The sequence below is a fragment of the Trematomus bernacchii genome, unplaced genomic scaffold (assembly GCF_902827165.1).
Source record: "Trematomus bernacchii unplaced genomic scaffold, fTreBer1.1, whole genome shotgun sequence".
Classification (NCBI taxonomy): Eukaryota; Metazoa; Chordata; class Actinopteri; order Perciformes; family Nototheniidae; genus Trematomus; species Trematomus bernacchii.
In genome coordinates this window covers 1,354,075-1,371,230 of record NW_022987685.1, presented here as the reverse complement: position 1 = coordinate 1,371,230, position 17,156 = coordinate 1,354,075, and the positions used below count along the sequence as shown (strand labels likewise).

The 17,156-nt window shown below is 38.7% G+C and overlaps 1 protein-coding gene, 1 long non-coding RNA gene, 15 other non-coding genes and 5 pseudogenes across 18 annotated transcripts; 1 reads left to right on the top strand and 21 right to left on the bottom strand.

The window, feature by feature from the left end:
• The first annotated feature begins 939 nt into the window (after positions 1-939).
• Positions 940-3,236, top strand: arl2 (ADP-ribosylation factor-like 2). Its single transcript, XM_034136614.1, has 5 exons — positions 940-1,155; positions 1,482-1,592; positions 2,204-2,366; positions 2,584-2,664; positions 2,780-3,236. Exons 1-5 carry the CDS (start codon positions 1,091-1,093, stop codon positions 2,912-2,914), a joined length of 555 nt encoding a protein of 184 aa, XP_033992505.1. The 5' UTR covers positions 940-1,090; the 3' UTR covers positions 2,915-3,236.
• An 877-nt stretch (positions 3,237-4,113) lies between these two features.
• Positions 4,114-16,723, bottom strand: LOC117487871. Of its 2 annotated transcripts, none has more exons than XR_004556445.1 (32): positions 16,592-16,723; positions 16,022-16,058; positions 15,626-15,666; positions 15,392-15,456; positions 15,180-15,240; positions 14,901-14,947; positions 14,411-14,503; positions 13,973-14,038; positions 13,737-13,792; positions 12,922-12,958; positions 11,400-11,440; positions 11,168-11,221; positions 10,944-10,988; positions 10,655-10,712; positions 10,381-10,423; positions 10,091-10,183; positions 9,658-9,721; positions 9,422-9,477; positions 8,599-8,651; positions 8,314-8,356; positions 8,061-8,113; positions 7,678-7,731; positions 7,267-7,316; positions 7,025-7,083; positions 6,734-6,826; positions 6,450-6,492; positions 6,201-6,253; positions 5,757-5,820; positions 5,521-5,576; positions 4,677-4,725; positions 4,461-4,499; positions 4,114-4,287 (listed from the first exon to the last, which is right to left on the bottom strand). It is a non-coding gene; the product is annotated as an uncharacterized LOC117487871 (long non-coding RNA). The 2 variants fall into 2 exon arrangements; XR_004556444.1 differs by having other exon boundaries at positions 15,180-15,222; positions 16,592-16,722.
• Positions 4,359-4,433, bottom strand: LOC117487986. Its single transcript, XR_004556483.1, has one exon. It is a non-coding gene; the product is annotated as a small nucleolar RNA SNORD31 (small nucleolar RNA).
• On the bottom strand, positions 4,567-4,636 carry LOC117487996 (annotated as a pseudogene).
• On the bottom strand, positions 5,402-5,474 carry LOC117487990. The gene has a single exon (XR_004556485.1). It is a non-coding gene; the product is annotated as a small nucleolar RNA SNORD31 (small nucleolar RNA).
• Positions 5,647-5,716, bottom strand: LOC117487994 (annotated as a pseudogene).
• LOC117487985 lies at positions 5,899-5,973 on the bottom strand. The gene has a single exon (XR_004556482.1). It is a non-coding gene; the product is annotated as a small nucleolar RNA SNORD31 (small nucleolar RNA).
• On the bottom strand, positions 6,619-6,682 carry LOC117487978. The gene has a single exon (XR_004556475.1). It is a non-coding gene; the product is annotated as a small nucleolar RNA SNORD29 (small nucleolar RNA).
• Positions 7,157-7,226, bottom strand: LOC117487998 (annotated as a pseudogene).
• LOC117487997 lies at positions 7,382-7,456 on the bottom strand. Its single transcript, XR_004556487.1, has one exon. It is a non-coding gene; the product is annotated as a small nucleolar RNA SNORD31 (small nucleolar RNA).
• On the bottom strand, positions 7,881-8,008 carry LOC117488000. Its single transcript, XR_004556489.1, has one exon. It is a non-coding gene; the product is annotated as a small nucleolar RNA SNORD22 (small nucleolar RNA).
• LOC117487977 lies at positions 8,484-8,547 on the bottom strand. Its single transcript, XR_004556474.1, has one exon. It is a non-coding gene; the product is annotated as a small nucleolar RNA SNORD29 (small nucleolar RNA).
• LOC117487989 lies at positions 9,303-9,375 on the bottom strand. The gene has a single exon (XR_004556484.1). It is a non-coding gene; the product is annotated as a small nucleolar RNA SNORD31 (small nucleolar RNA).
• Positions 9,548-9,617, bottom strand: LOC117487993 (annotated as a pseudogene).
• LOC117487984 lies at positions 9,800-9,874 on the bottom strand. The gene has a single exon (XR_004556481.1). It is a non-coding gene; the product is annotated as a small nucleolar RNA SNORD31 (small nucleolar RNA).
• On the bottom strand, positions 10,540-10,603 carry LOC117488006. Its single transcript, XR_004556493.1, has one exon. It is a non-coding gene; the product is annotated as a small nucleolar RNA SNORD29 (small nucleolar RNA).
• Positions 10,829-10,892, bottom strand: LOC117487973. The gene has a single exon (XR_004556470.1). It is a non-coding gene; the product is annotated as a small nucleolar RNA SNORD29 (small nucleolar RNA).
• Positions 11,653-11,724, bottom strand: LOC117487979. The gene has a single exon (XR_004556476.1). It is a non-coding gene; the product is annotated as a small nucleolar RNA SNORD26 (small nucleolar RNA).
• Positions 13,863-13,932, bottom strand: LOC117487992 (annotated as a pseudogene).
• Positions 14,117-14,191, bottom strand: LOC117487982. The gene has a single exon (XR_004556479.1). It is a non-coding gene; the product is annotated as a small nucleolar RNA SNORD31 (small nucleolar RNA).
• LOC117487976 lies at positions 14,786-14,849 on the bottom strand. The gene has a single exon (XR_004556473.1). It is a non-coding gene; the product is annotated as a small nucleolar RNA SNORD29 (small nucleolar RNA).
• On the bottom strand, positions 15,065-15,128 carry LOC117487975. Its single transcript, XR_004556472.1, has one exon. It is a non-coding gene; the product is annotated as a small nucleolar RNA SNORD29 (small nucleolar RNA).
• Positions 16,724-17,156: the final 433 nt, after the last annotated feature.

Here is a 17,156-nt window from a genome sequence, read left to right as displayed (position 1 = left end):
AGTCTGCATCACGCTTTTTGTCAATAGACTCAGTGACAGAAACCGGATGTTTAGGTGGCAATAAGAAGAAAAAGTGAACTGAAAATATGAACATATTATATGTCACTGATGTTGATGTTTCAATCATCCATATTTTGACAAATCTCCCCCTAATCTATTTGATTGTCTGTTTTCTGCAACTAGCTAATGTAGGCTAACTTTTGAGTGCCATATAAGTACATTTTCCATAAGCATCCCACAGCTGCGTTGTCTTGCCTAATATTTTCTGTGGCATCATTATAAATTATTGGGAAAATGTGTTGGGTACACCGGAAGAGGTCTAGGCTGAATCTGAATGACCATATAAAGATGAAGGATGCTCCTCCTTCACGTGCGGGGGATTTCTCAATCGTTTTTGCCAGGAAATCCAATGCCAAGCCCCCGGAATATATCCAACCGGTTTTACCGCTTTTCTGCAGGATGTGATTTAAGATGTAACTCTTTGGCTTAATATCTTCTTAAGAAAGGAAAAGGAAAACATAGCCCACATAAAAAGGTTTTACATTTTATACTTATTGGTTTACAAAGTTGATATTGACATCCTTAATACTTTTATGTGACAGTAATGTTCATTTGGAGAATAAGAATTTAGTATTTTTAAGCACTTAAAGAAGGTGAAACCTGTTATACAAGGGTACTACAAACGAAATATGTATATCAGTGTAATTAGAGTTGTCAAATTATATTGCAAATTGATAACGTCTTCTATTATTATTTTTTAAATTCAAAAGTTAGCTTTAAAATATGTATTTTTGAAACAAGCGTTGACAAGCTTTATATTTTTTGCATGTCATTCCACGCGGGACACACGGTGGCGCCAAACGGCCACTACTGCAAGGCCGCACCTTAAAATGGTCACTGACCAATCAACAAGCTTGGAAGGTCTGCAACAACGCGTTCTACCAATCAGTCTCCGCGTGGCACAGGATCATAACTACAACCTCTTCCTGGTTGACAATGCTGCGTATGGATGCTAAATATATTGAATACAAAGCTATAAATCAGTAAAATCGTTTTCTATAACATCTGCAGTTGAGCGGATACTTTCGCGATGGGTTTACTAACGATTTTAAAGAAGATGAAGCAGAAGGAGCGGGAGATGAGGCTGCTGATGCTGTATCCTTTCTGTAACTAGCTTAGCTGAGAACAAGGTAGCATACATGTATGTATAGCAACGTGAATATTTTAACTTTATTGGTGTCAACAACTTAAAATCGTGGACAGCAAATGATATCAGTGTGTGATTAGATACAACAGGATAACGGTTGTGTGTTTGTGAGGTTTGTTTTGCGCATTTTGTGCTGTATCATGGTACCTTGCTAGCACTGTTAAGTTAACTAAATGTGGGTGAATGATAAAGTCCTATTCATTCATTCATTACAATTAATATTTAACAGTGAGGGGTATGTGAGAGGGTTGTTTCTTTAACCTGGTGCGTGCAGAGGTCTGGATAACGCGGGGAAGACGACCATCCTGAAGAAGTTTAATGGAGAAGACGTGAGCACCATCTCCCCGACGCTGGGCTTCAACATCAAAACACTGGAACACAAAGGGTAACACGCGCACTTAACCATGCATAAATAAGCTATAGCATATGACGCACTTTCCACCTGACATACTGCACGGTTTCTCTCTATAGGCAGTTTTTCACATGTGTAAATATTTAATTAAATGCTGGAATAACTGAACATGGGACCACTTTTTCTGTATATTTCACTATTAAATTGTAAGAAAAGACAGTAGTTTCATGACTTAAAGCACAGACTGCAGCTGACTTTAGAAAAGTGTTGCCATGCTATGAATTGGGACTTACTGAATTTATTTATGGCATACCAAAGAGCATGGTGATGTGGCTATTGAAACACTGGGAGGATATGCTATGATAACAACTGTTTGTATCTCATAAACTATCACTATTACATACTTGTGGTTATATATGAAAGTTAAGATTTAAAGATATGCACAGTAAAACATTCTTGATTTTGACTTTTAAGAAAGATAACATGTTTGTATGTATTCTGATAATTGCCCAAAGTACCAGGCATTTTCTTTACCTTTTTACATTAAAGCATTCACATATGTTTCCAAGACAGGAACAGGATACATTACCAGGCTGTATTTCTCCAGTCTACATCACAATTTCCTCTCTCTCTGTGTTTTCTAGGTTTAAACTGAATATTTGGGATGTAGGTGGACAGAAGTCGCTGCGCTCCTACTGGAGGAACTACTTTGAGAGCACAGACGGGCTGGTGTGGGTGGTGGACAGCGCAGACAGACTCAGACTGGAGGACTGCCGAAAGGAGCTAAGTTCACTGCTGCTGGAGGAGGTACAGACCAACACACATACTACAGTTTAAAAAGAAACTGCAAGAGTCCTAAAACCTGGAAATGAGTCAGCATTTTGGCAAGCACAGCCACAAACTATGAGGCATGACAGTAAATAGCTGTCTTTTTATTCTTGCAGTTTGTAGCTGAAAACCACGTTGTTTAACTTCTGTATCAATATTACATTAATCTATTTAATTGTGTGTCCTATCCATGCAGAGGTTAGCTGGTGCAACTCTGCTAGTGTTTGCCAACAAACAGGACTTACCAGGAGCCCTGTCAAAAGAGGCAATACAAGAGGTGAGACTTTTTCCAGATGAATGTTTTCACTTGAAGTACTAACTGATAAATGTATTTTCATTGTTGCTGCATCAAATTCCTCCTGTCTGATGCCTGTTCTTGTGTTTCCCTGCAGGCTCTGGCCCTGGATGACATCAAAAGCCATCACTGGTGCATCATTGGTTGCAGTGCAGTTACAGGAAAGAATTTGCTAGCTGGAGTGGACTGGTTATTAGAGGATATCGCTGCAAGGATCTTCACCACTGACTGAGATTGTCCCTGATTTCTTTAACAGCTGCCTCATGTTTAATGGGTGACACGACTCCAGTTTCATCCGACTAGTTATCTGTATCCATAGTTCCAGAAAACATACATGGATTATTTTTGGACAGTTGTGAATACCACGTCTTAGTTTAAGAGATCTAGGGTTTGAATTTGTCAAAATGACTAAGTAACAACCTAATACAAGTTTGTTTACAGCATGCCATGTTGTATATTCACTGACATGAACCTTCTCCCAGTTGCTCTCGTACCTCGCATTAGTGTTCTAATGAATTGAAATGCCTTTTGAATAAATATTGAAAGAAAATCAAGCTGCTTCTAAAGTAATTTATTAAAAGTTTTATATGCTTGCAACACAATCCTCAATATTTTAAATGGCAAAAAGTTTTGAGTTTTTCACATTTTCTGGTTAACATTTTGTTCCCATCACCTGCCTCAAGTGTCCCTTTGTTACTGAACTAAGCATGAGGTTTGTTTCAATGCCACTTGTGTCAGAATTGCTACCGGTTGCATGTCAAACATTTTCCATTTGTCTGGTGCAGTGGTCTAAAGTAGGTAGATTTACTGTACTTTGGTATAATTTTGACATACTTGTAAATTTCACTACTTTGTACCTCTTCCTCACAATTCAGAGGTAAATAGTGTACCTTTACTCCACTACATTTTGTACCTTAACTACTTTACAGATTAATGTGAAATAACACTTAAATATTGTAGTTAAACCTGGGGTAAAATGCAAACTACCCTCTAGTAAAAGTAACACCTATAAGCAAAACATGATTGAGAAATGGGCTAATCTGAGTACTTCACTTTTGATACTAATACCGTTGTACTTCATTCGAGTAACATTTTAAATGCAGTACTTTAAATTGTAAAGGAGCATTACAACACTCTTCTACCCAATTACAAGATCCGAGTACCTTTCCCACCACTGATCTGGTGTCAACTAATGCAAAAGCAATTTACTATGACACTATCTTTGACACTAAAACTGGTTACTTGCATTTTCACACAAAAAAAAATGCACTTAAGTCAAACTAATCAGAAGTTAACATTTCCTTGTAATTTATCAAGCTATACATTGCTCACTTGTGGTTGGAAAAAGCTGGATGCCAATTGTCCTTCGATCTTTACTGTACAAACTTCTACACCACGCCATTTCAACTGGGTGTTAATAAAGTATCACAGTTAAGAGTTGTCACACTTATTTATTATCAAATTCCAGCAATCTGGAAATACAAGTAAGGATTTAACTGCACTCTAAACTATAACATGTACAGGAAAGGCTGTACCACAGCTTGGCAAACTGCAGGATTGTGTTGCAGAAGATGGCTTCGGATCTCTCTTCATGACAACCGGTTTCTGCAAAAGAAGAAAAGTTTTAGAAGGCTAGCAAAAAAAGCAAAACATGTTTTAACAACCATTTGTTTATGTTCTGATCAGAGAGGTAACCAATCAGTCATGAATTTTCAGACTGGGGCGGTAATAAGAAACTCATCACTTCTACATGCTACATTTATTTGTTGAATTCTTACCTTAAACCTGAAGCAGTAAGCAGCAGATCCAGCTGGAGTCTGAAATGACAACAGAAGACTTAAAACGTGTAAAGAAAAGCAAGACACTAAAGCATTTCATCTTTAAATCAGTTCGGTAACCAATCAGTCATGAATTTTCAGACTGGGGCGGTAATAAGGAAATCATCACTTTAGACATGTGCAGCAGCTCTGAAAGCAAATATGTTTATAATTTACCTGCATTGGTGCTGATCCCCACTCACGATTGAATCAGATGGTGATACACCTGCAACAGGTAAAAAAAAAGAGGCTAAGTTAGCAATCCCAGCGAACTCTGATGAAATCAGAACAATTTTAATTCTTGTTTAATTCAAATGTTTGATCAGGGCAAGGACAAAATTATTCATATTAATTCACACTCTGTCACGTGTAAGGCCAACAGGTGACCGCTCCACATATGCAGGACGGCATGAGTTGGCAAATATAACTTTAAAGTGTCTCGCATCAGAATAATTAAGTCCAGTCACAGTCAATCAGTACAGGTCTGTGTAATTATCATCATTGAGAGACACTGCGGTAACAGCAAACGAGCGGCAGCCATTATTAATAAGAGTCTAAAAACACGAGTTCATTTCACTAAATACTACACACAGCATTTAGAAAACATACGGCAGGATAGTGAAGGATTGTGAACAGCTAGCTCGGTGCTGAGCATGAGATAAAAGCTAACACCACTGGGGAGTGTAAATTGGTAGAAAAGTTGAAATGCTCAATTTCATATTAACTGTAATGTCACAGCAGTATTTTACTAATCTTACAGATTATAAAAAAGGGGTCTAGATAACGGTTTGAAGAAGTTTAATGGAGGGGACGTGAGCACCATCTCCCTGGCGCTGGGCTTTAACATTAAAGCACTGTCGTTAAAATGTGTAAAGTAAATTAAGACACTAAAGTATGTCATCTTTAAATCAGAGAATTACCAATCAGTCATGACATTTCAGAATGGGGCAGTAATAAGGAAATCATCACTTTAGAAATTAGACTTGTGCAGCAGCTCTGTAATCCAACATTTTAAATGTACCTGGAGCAGTCCTGCATCTGTTCCCCACACACGACTACAGTCAGACGGCGTCACACCTGCAACAAGTAAAGGACGAGTTATTCAAAGCCACCTCACATGAAGCAGAGCCATTTGACTTCTCGTTTAATCAGTTCGGTAACCAATCAGTCATGAATTTTCAGACTGGGGCGGTAATAAGGAAATCATCACTTTAGACATGTGCAGCAGCTCTGAAAGCAAACATGTTTATCATTTACCTGCAGCAGTCCTGCATCGGTGCTGATTCCCACACACTCACGATTGAATCAGATGGTGTCACACCTGCAACAGGTAAATAAAAAGAAGGCTGAGTTAGCAATCCAAGTGAACTCTCCTGAAGTCATAACTAGTTTAAATCTTGTTTTATCAGAGGGGTAACCAATCAGTCATGAATTATCAGACTGGGGCGGTAATTAGAAACTCATCACTTTGATGCAAGGAATACTACAACACTGAACATCAATTACTCACCCTGCACCTCACAACTTGTGGAGGTTTGAGAGGCATGTTTTTTCAAAAACTCTAGGTAAGACAGGGTGAGTAATTGATAAGTATATGGCACCAATAATCACAAGATACTTACATCAGCTTGAAACTATGCAATGTGTCTAGATGTTGAGTATTACGAAAGCAGAGACATTTCTTTATACACGAGGACTCACCTGGGCAAACACCTTTGTTGTCGAGAAGTGAGCATCATAATCCAGAGAGACATCTGCAAGAGGTAAACGTCACGTGTTGGCACAAAATGTTAACAGTCTTGAACTGTTTAAGTTGACGTGTACTGATGTCAGATATAGATTTTCTCAACAGGAATTCAGACGAACGAGATTCCATATATACATCTCATTATTTTCAGCACGCCTGGAATAATGGCTGTTGGTTCTGTGTTTAGAGTCAGGACAGCTTACCTTTGAACTCAGCAGCACAGCTCTAGGCCTTCAGTCAATTCATCTGTTGGCAGAATACGGGTACATGTTAACTGTATGCATCTACATTTCTCCAATTTAAAACACAAGTTAGCTACATCGACCAGGAGGCAAGATAAAGCTCAAATTAAAACAGATTTTAAATAATGCAGTTTCTCAGTTGTTCGTGTCGTTTCACATCGGTTCAAAGTGAGCTAAGTTCATCATCATTGGAACTGCATTATGAAATGACATGTAGAATAAAATAAAGAGTAAAGGAGACTCACCCTTAAACTATTCACACATGATTTCTTCAGTCAGTGAGTCTTACATGTTGAGATGTTCATGAGCCGTACATGTGTCGTCCTTGCCTAAAGCATCTTGAGAAAATCAGAGCAAGTAGAGAAAGAGAGACTTTAAACCACCTGCTTGGAAAGCAATCATTTATATCAGTTCATTTAAGGGTAATCGGATTAAAGGTTGACATCACTGAAATCAGACATGCTTGCCTTTTAAACATTCATCAATTGTTGCCCTTTTGGAATTGGATAGTTTATTTCTGCTGAAGGCAAGCTCACCTGCAGCAGTCCTGCATCGTGCTGTTCTCACACATCACTAGAGTCAGATGGCATCAAACCTGCAACAAGTAAAAAGGGATCAGTTACTCCAAGCCACCTCACATGAATCAGAACCATTTTAATTCTCGTTTAATCAGTTCGGTAACCAATCAGTCATGAATTTTCAGACTGGGGCGGTAATAAGGAAATCATCACTTTAGCCATGTGCAGCAGCTCTGAAAGCAAACATGTTTATCATTTACCTGCAGCAGTCCTGCATCGGTGCTGATCCGCGAGTCAGATTGCATCACAGCTGCAACAGGTAAAATAAAAAAGTTAAACTTGAACTCGCATGAAATCAGAAATATTTGAAATCTTGTTTTATCAGAGGGGTAACCAATCAGTCATGCATTTTCAGACTGGGGCGGTAATTAGAAACTCATCACTTTGACGCAAGGAATACTAAACATTTTGAATATCAATTATTCACCCTGTTACTTTCATAACGTTTCTTCCATTCCTCCAGTGAATTCATTTTAGTGACTTAACAGCACATCCGTTTAAAAAGCATCTCACAACTTGGGGAGGTGTTTGAGACGCATGTTTTTTCATGAGTAAGGAAACAGGGTGAGTAACTGATAAGTATTTGGCACTATTAATTACAAGATACTTACATCAGCTTGGGCCATCCTGATGGCTGGGGTCCCCAGTTCACCATTGATGTTTATCTTTAGAGGAAAAAGACAGTTACGCTGCATACCGGTGCACAGATCTACTTTAAGAATTTATCAGAATATCGTTCTTGACACAGTCTTGCACTACATCTCACTAAAAACTGAAATTGCCCCCATTACAAAATTATATTTAATCTTAGCGTTTCCATTCAGACGGTTGGTAACCCCAACAGGTCTTCACCTTATTGCCAAGGTAACACCAGTGGGTCCACCTTTGCAGGTTCTGGCATTGAACCAAGGCGTAAGACTTGTGCGGGTGTCATCACAAGGAAACTATGCAATGTGTCACTACAGCAGACATTTCTTTATATACGAGAACTCACCTGGGCAAACACCTTTGTTGTTGAGAAGTGAGCATCATGTTGCAAAGAGGCATCTGCAAGAGACAAACATCACGTGTTAGCACAAAATGTCAAAAGTCTTGAACTGTTTAAGTTGACGTGTACTGATGTCAGATATAGATTTTCTCAACAGGAATTCAGACGAACGAGATTCCATATATATATATATCTCATCATTTTCAGCACGCCTGGAATAATGGCTGTTGGTTCTGTGTTTAGAGTCAGGACAGCTTACCTTTGAACTCAGCAGCACAGCTTTAGGCCTTCAGTCAATTCATCTGTTGGCAGAATACAGGTATATGTTAACTGTATGCATCTACATTTCTCCAATTTTAAACACAAGTTAGCCACATCGACCAGGAGGCAAGATAAAGCTCCAAAATGTAACAGATGTTAAATAATGCAGTTTCTCAGTTGTTCGTGTCGTTTCACATCGGTTCAAAGTGAGCTAAGTTCATCATCATTGGAACTGCATTATGAAATGACATGTAGAATAAAATAAAGAGTTAAGGAGACTCACCCTAAACATTTCTCAGCATGTCCTCAGATTCACACATCCACTGGTGCGAGGCCCTGAATAAGAAATTAACTTTAGTAGAGTTCCAAATATTACTTTTGTGGCAAATCACGATCCAAATGTTTGATCAGGGCAAGGACAAAATTATTCATATTAATTCACACTTGGTCACGTGTAAGGCCAACATGTGACCGCTCCACATATGCAGGACGGCATGAGTTGGCAAATATAACTTTAAAGTGTCTCGCATCAGAATAATTAAGTCCAGTCACAGTCATTCAGTTCAGGTCTGTGTAATTATCATCATTGAGAGACACTGAGGCCACAGCAAACGAGCGGCAGCCATTTTTAATAAGAGTCTAAAAACACGAGTTCATTTCACTAAATACTACACACAGCATTTAGAAAACATACGGCAGGATAGTGAAGGATTGTGAACAGCTAGCTCGGTGCTGAGCATGAGATAAAAGCTAACACCACTGGGGAGTGTAAATTGGTAGAAAAGTTGAAATGCTCAATTTCATATTAACTGTAATGTCACAGCAGTATTTTACTAATCTTACAGATTATAAAAAAGGGGTCTAGATAACGGTCTGAAGAAGTTTAATGGAGGGGACGTGAGCACCATCTCCCTGGCGCTGGGCTTTAACATTAAAGCACTGTCGTTAAAATGTGTAAAGTAAATTAAGACACTAAAGTATGTCATCTTTAAATCAGAGAATTACCAATCAGTCATGACATTTCAGAATGGGGCAGTAATAAGGAAATCATCACTTTAGACATTAGACTTGTGCAGCAGCTCTGTAAACCAACATTTTAAATGTACCTGGAGCAGTCCTGCATCTGTTCCCCACACACGACTACAGTCAGACGGTGTCACACCTGCAACAAGTAAAGGACGAGTTATTCAAAGCCACCTCACATGAAGCAGAGCCATTTTAATTCTCGTTTAATCAGTTCGGTAACCAATCAGTCATGAATTTTCAGACTGGGGCGGTAATAAGGAAATCATCACTTTAGACATGTGCAGCAGCTCTGAAAGCAAACATGTTTATCATTTACCTGCAGCAGTCCTGCATCGGTGCTGATCCCCACACACTCACGATTGAATCAGATGGTGTCACACCTGCAACAGGTAAATAAAAAGAAGGCTGAGTTAGCAATCCAAGTGAACTCTCCTGAAGTCATAACTAGTTTAAATCTTGTTTTATCAGAGGGGTAACCAATCAGTCATGAATTATCAGACTGGGGCGGTAATTAGAAACTCATCACTTTGATGCAAGGAATACTAAAAAAAATATAATATCAATTATTCACCCTGTTACTTTCAAAAAGTTTATTCCATTCCTCCAGTGAATTCATTTTACAACCTTAGCAGCATTTCTGTTTACAAAGCATCTCATTACTTGGGGAAGTGTATGAGATTCAGGTTTTTTCAAGGCAAGCCAGGGTGAGTAACTGATTATAAGTATTTGACTAATCACAAGATACTTACATCAGCTTGGGCCATCCTGATAACTTGGGTTCACAGTTCAGCATTGATGCTGACCTTTAGAGGAGAAGTGAGCCACATGTTCCAGAGAGGCATCTGCAAGAGGTAAACGTCACGTGTTAGCACAAAATGTTAACAGTCTTGAACTGTTTAAGTTGACGTGTACTGATGTCAGATATAGATTTTCTCAACAGGAGTTCAGACGAACGAGATTCCATATATATATCTCATCATTTTCAGCACGGCTGGGAATTATGGCTGTTGGTTCTGTGTTTAGAGTCAGGACAGCTTACCTTTGAACTCAGCAGCACAGCTTTAGGCCTTCAGTCAATTCATCTGTTGGCAGAATACGGGTACATGTTAACTGTATGCATCTACATTTCTCCAATTTAAAACACAAGTTAACTACATAGATCAGGAGGCAAAATAAAGCTCCAAAATTAAATAACGCAGTTTCTCAGTTGTTCGTGTCGTTTCACATCGGTTCAAAGTGAGCTAAGTTCATCATCATTGAAACTGCATTATGAAATGACATGTAGAATAAAATAAAGAGTAAAGGAGACTCACCCTTCAACTTTTCTCAGCATGTCCTCAGATTCACACATGATTCCTTCAGTCATTTCATCTGTTGGCAGAATACGGGTACATTTTAACTGTATGCATCTACATTTCTCCAAATTTAAACACAAGTTAGCTACATCGATCAGGAGCTCCAAAATTAAACAGATAATAAATAATGCAGTTTCTCAGTTGTTCGTGTCGTTTCACATCGGTTCAAAGTGAGCTAAGTTAATCATCATTGGAACTGCATTATAAAATGACATGTAGAATAAAATAAAGAGTTAAGGAGACTCACCCTAAACATTTTCTCTCAGCTTCACAGATCCACTGGTACGAGGCACTGAATAAGAAATTGGGACTTTAGTAGAGGTCAAAATATTACTTGTGGCAAATCACGATTCAAATGTTTGATCAGGGCTTTGGTGACAAATTGCCATGTGACATTATCGTCCAGATGTTTGATCGTTTTACACCATTTCATGCTTTCAAACAGCATTTCTTCAAATTATTGAAACTTACATGTTGAAAGATTCCTGTGTCGTCCTTGCCAAAAGCATCTTGAGAAACTCAGACCTAGCAGAGAAAAAGAGAGTTTAAACCACCTGCTTAAAAATGTAATTATTTCTATCAGTTCATTTAGCGGTAATCAGATTAAAGGTTGACATCACTGAAATCAGACATATGCTTGTCTATTTATTATCATATTTATACCCCAAGATAGAATAAACTCTTAAAGCCACATTTCACTCACCTCAGTGCACTTGCAGCCGATTAGAAGAGCCGCAGGCCAACCTAAAGAAAGATCAGAGGTTAGCCATATATTGGGATGTGAAGCTTAAGGCCCCTACACACTAAAGGGCTCATGAGATTAACGGCAAGACATTTGCTGACAAACCAAAAAATCAGTTTGATTATTGCATTACACGATATATTAGGTGGAGCCCATGTGCTGCTCAGAATCTGTTAACGAAGTGTATTCAGAGCTAATTCGGCAGGAGAGTTATGCTACTCAGAGTTTGAGTTATGTTTTCCACAAAAGATTTCAGTGAGAGAGTTCAATTGAAACATCACTGTAGCATGAGACTCCATGTTACACCCTGCTTTCACAGCCATTTAACCTGTTAAACCCCATCCCTGTTTTTCAGGTCTCAGGCTCGAAAATGACATTCCCAGAACAAATGACCAAATCTTCCCTTCTAAAAAGGGGAAAATTAATAATCTTTTTTCTCAAAGTAATAATAAACCTGTGAGTTGGATGTAGAAAAGTCAGAATCAATAGATGTTTTTTATTTTAAAGAAAATTCAGATTGAACATAGTAAAAAACTGTAAATTATAGTGTCCTTCCAAAAATTATTTTTACTTAGTGAAAACTACCCTTGGATGATGGTAAGGTAGACTAAAATCTTTAGGAATCCAAAGTACAACATACAAGTACCCTGTATCAAGATTGATGCAAAAGTGACATTTTACCTTTTTAGAGAGGTTTAGCAAAAAAAAAACTCCACCTCTGGGGTGATTTGGGCGTTTTTGCCGTTTCTCTGGAACCCATTGGTCGATTTTGATGATTGACATCTATTTTTAACCGTTAGAGCCAATAGAATCGAAGGGGAATTTCCACATACACACCAACGTTACCAAAAAAAAAGTGGGGGCTATGCGCATGCAGTTTCCCCAAATCTAAACTTCTCACGCTCTGAAATGTGAAAACGGAAAAGTAGGTTTATCAGAAATCCTTTCAAAGTGACAGACACATTGGATTAACCTTCAGCAGCGTTTTTATGCCATTGAAGACAACGACCAAGGTAACACATATTCTCGTTTTGGCTACCTAGCATCACGTGTTTTGATGTCTGTTTTTGTTAATATTGTCGCGAGTTCTTATCATAGAGTGATGATTTAGGTACCTATCTATTCTGTGTCTTCTCACGATGCTAATCGATATGTTGGATGTGCAGTTACGATAAGTAATAAGGGTGTTATGAGTGAGTTTCTGTGCAAACAGCGTTAGCATTTTTTCACTCGTGGCTAATTCAGAGGCTCAGCGTTAGCTTTGTGGTTTTTTTTTGCACAAAAAAAAAAAAGATCAGTTAGCTGAGTTTCTTCCTGTTACATGGATATGAAACATTCATAGTTTATTAAATATTAAGAAGCCCTCAGACGCTGTTTCCTGCAGATGATGCGTTTTTCACCCCGGTACCGGGGGGATGGGGTTCAACAGGTTAAAGAACATTTGACCATATATGTTAACGAGCCACGTGTGTGGATAATTTACCTTTGCAGCAAGCAGTCTGTGGATCGTTCTTCCCCATCTAGAAACAAAAAGGAAGAATGCTTTAGCAAGGTGTAGCTAGCATGTCATTTCCTCTGTAGGCCACCACGTGACCGCTCCACGTGTGCAGGACTTCTTATTATACATCCATGTTGCAGAACGACATGAGTCGGCAAATATAACTTTAAAGTATCTCACATCAGAATAATTAAGTCCAGTCACAGTCAATCAGTACAGGTCTGTGTAATTATCATCATTGAGAGACACTGCAGTAACAGCAAACGAGCGGCAGCCATTTTTAATAAGAGTCTAAAAACACGAGTTCATTTCACTAAATACTACACACAGCATTTAGAAAACATACGGCAGGATAGTGAAGGATTGTGAACAGCTAGGTCGGTGCTGAGCATGAGATAAAAGCTAACACACCACTGGGGAGTGTAAATTGGTAGAAAAGTTCTAAAGCTCAATTGCATATGAATTGTAATGTCACAGCAGTAGGTTACTAATATTACAGATTATAATAAACACGTATTATTTAACAATGAGGTGTGCGAGATGATTGTTTTTTTTTAAACCTGGTGCATGCAGAGGTTTAAGGGAGGGGACGTGAGCACCATCTCGTCCACGTGGGGATTTAACATTAAAGCACTGTCGTTAAAACGTGTAAAGTAAATAAAGACACTAAAGTATTTAATCTTTAAATCAGAGAAGTACCAATCAGTAATGAAATTTCAGACTGGGGCTGTTATAAGGAAATCACCACTTTAGAAATTAGACTTGTGCAGCAGCTCTGTAAACCAACATTTTAAATGTACCTGGAGCAGTCCTGCATCTGTTCCCCACACACGACTACAGTCAGACGGCGTCACACCTGCAACAAGTAAAGGACGAGTTATTCAAAGCCACCTCACATGAAGCAGAGCCATTTTAATTCTCGTTTAATCAGTTCGGTAACCAATCAGTCATGAATTTTCAGACTGGGGCGGTAATAAGGAAATCATCACTTTAGACATGTGCAGCAGCTCTGAAAGCAAACATGTTTATCATTTACCTGCAGCAGTCCTGCATCGGTGCTGATCCCCACACACACTCACGATTGAATCAGATGGTGTCACACCTGCAACAGGTAAATAAAAAGAAGGCTGAGTTAGCAATCCAAGTGAACTCTCCTGAAGTCATAACTAGTTTAAATCTTGTTTTATCAGAGGGGTAACCAATCAGTCATGAATTATCAGACTGGGGCGGTAATTAGAAACTCATCACTTTGATGCAAGGAATACTAAAAAAATTAAAATAATATCAATTATTCACCCTGTTACTTTCAAAAAGTGTATTCCATTCCTCCAGTGAATTCATTTTACAACCTTCACAGCATATCTGTTTACAAAGCATCTCACGACTTGGGGAAGTGTATGAGAGTTTTTTCAAGGCGTCAAGGCAAGCCAGGGTGAGTAACTGATAAGTATTTGACTAATCACAAGATACTTACATCAGCTTGGGCCATCCTCATGACTTGGGTTCCCAGGTCAGCATTGATGCTGACCTTTAGAGGAGAAGTGAGCCACATGTTCCAGAGAGGCATCTGCAAGAGGTAAACGTCACGTGTTAGCACAAAATGTTAACAGTCTTGAACTGTTTAAGTTGACGTGTACTGCTGTCAGATATAGATTTTCTCAACAGGAGTTCAGACGAACGAGATTCCATATATATATATACACACACACACACACACATCTCATTATTTTCTGCTGTTGGCAGAATACGGGTACATTTTAACTGTATGCATCTACATTTCTCCAATTTTAAACACAAGTTAACTACATAGATCAGGAGGCAAAATAAAGCTCCAAAATTAAATAATGCAGTTTCTCAGTTGTTCGTGTCGTTTCACATCGGTTCAAAGTGAGCTAAGTTCATCATCATTGGAACTGCATTATGAAATGACATGTAGAATAAAATAAAGAGTAAAGGAGACTCACTCTAAACATGTCCTCAGCTTCACACATGATTCCTTCAGTCAATTCATCTGTTGGCAGAATACGGGTACATTTTAACTGTATGCATCTACATTTCTCCAAATTTAAACACAAGTTAGCTACATAGATCAGGAGCTCCAAAATTAAAACAGATAATAAATAATGCAGTTTCTCAGTTGTTCGTGTCGTTTCACATCGGTTCAAAGTGAGCTAAGTTCATCATCATTGGAACTGCATTATAAAATGACATGTAGAATAAAATAAAGAGTAAAGGAGACTCACCCTTCAACTTTTCTCAGCTTCACAGATCCACTGGTACGAGGCACTGAATAAGAAATTGGGACTTTAGTAGAGGTCAAAATAGAACTTTTGTGGCAAATCACAATTCAAATATTGGATTAGGGCTTTGGTGACAAACTGCCATGTGACATTATCGTGCAGATGTTTAATGGGTTTTACCCAATTTTATCCTTTCAAACAGCATTTAAACTTACATGTTGAGATGTTCATGAGCCGTACATGTGTCGTCCTTGCCAAAAGCATCTTGAGAAACTCAGACCTAGCAGAGAAACAAAGAGAGTTTAAACCACCTGCTTAAAAATTAAATCATTTTTAACAGTTAATTTAAGGGTAATCAGATTAAAGGTTGACATCACTGAAATCAGACATATGCTTGTCTATTTATACCACAAAACAGAATAAACTCTTAAAAGCCACATTTCACTCACCTCAGTGCACTTGCAGCCGATTAGAAGAGCCGCAGGCCAACCTAAAGAAAGATCAGAGGTTAGCCATATATTGGGATGTGAAGCTTAAGGCCCCTACACACTAAAGGGCTAATGAGATTAACGGCAAGACATTTGCTGACAAACCAAAAAAATCAGTTTGATTATTGCATTACGATATATTAGGTGGAGCCCATGTGCTGCTCAGAATCTGTTAACGAAGTGTATTCAGAGCTAATTCGGCAGGAGAGTTATGTTTTCCACAAAAGATTTCAGTGAGAGAGTTCAATTGAAACATCACTGTAGCATGAGACTCCATGTTACACCCTGCTTTCACAGCCATTTAAAGAACATCTGACCATATATATGTTAACGAGCCACATGGTGTGGATAATTTACCTTTGCAGCAAGCAGTCTGTGGATCGTTCTTCCCCATCTAGAAACAAAAAGGAAGAATGCTTTAGCAAGGTGTAGCTAGCATGTCATTTCCTCTGTAGGCCACCACGTGACCGCTCCACGTGTGCAGGACTTCTTATTATACATCCATGTTGCAGAACGACATGAGTCGGCAAATATAACTTTAAAGTATCTCACATCAGAATAATTAAGTCCAGTCACAGTCAATCAGTACAGGTCTGTGTAATTATCATCATTGAGAGACACTGCAGTAACAGCAAACGAGCGGCAGCCATTTTTAATAAGAGTCTAAAAACACGAGTTCATTTCACTAAATACTACACACAGCATTTAGAAAACATACGGCAGGATAGTGAAGGATTGTGAACAGCTAGCTCGGTGCTGAGCATGAGATAAAAGCTAACACACCACTGGGGAGTGTAAATTGGTAGAAAAGTTTAAAAGCTCAATTGCATATGCATTTTAATGTCACAGCAGTAGGTTACTAATCTTACATATTATAATAAACACGTAATATTTAAGAATCAGGTGTGATAGGGTTGTTTCTTTAACCTGGTGCGTGCAGAAGTCTGGATAACGCTAGGAAGACGACCATCCTGATATCCTGATGAAGTGTAGAGAAGCAGTCAGTGAGCACCATCTCCCCGACGCTGGACTTCAACATCCAAGCACTGGAGCACGCGCATTTATACGCCCGAGCGCGCACACAGACCTATGACACAGACACACACACACAGTGGGCCTTAGTTTAAATAAACTATACATATGACGCACTTTCACACTCACGTAATGGGGGACCCTGATGTAAACAAGACGAAAGTCTTTCTCTGGTCTGCATCCCCTTAACAATTGTATGTGTTGAGATGTACTGTACTGTACCCAATATACAAGCTGTTAATAAACTTTTCAATCAATCAATCAATCACGTAATGCTCGGTTTCTCTCCGACCAAAAGGTAGTTTATCACAGGTGTGGCTATTCAATTTAATGGAATACCGGGAATTACTTTTTTCTATATCTTTCATTTTACTATAGTGTAAGAAAAAACAGTCGCACATTTTTCATTTTTACTTTAAGTACAAAGTGTAACTGACCTTCCAAAGTACGCCATTGGAAC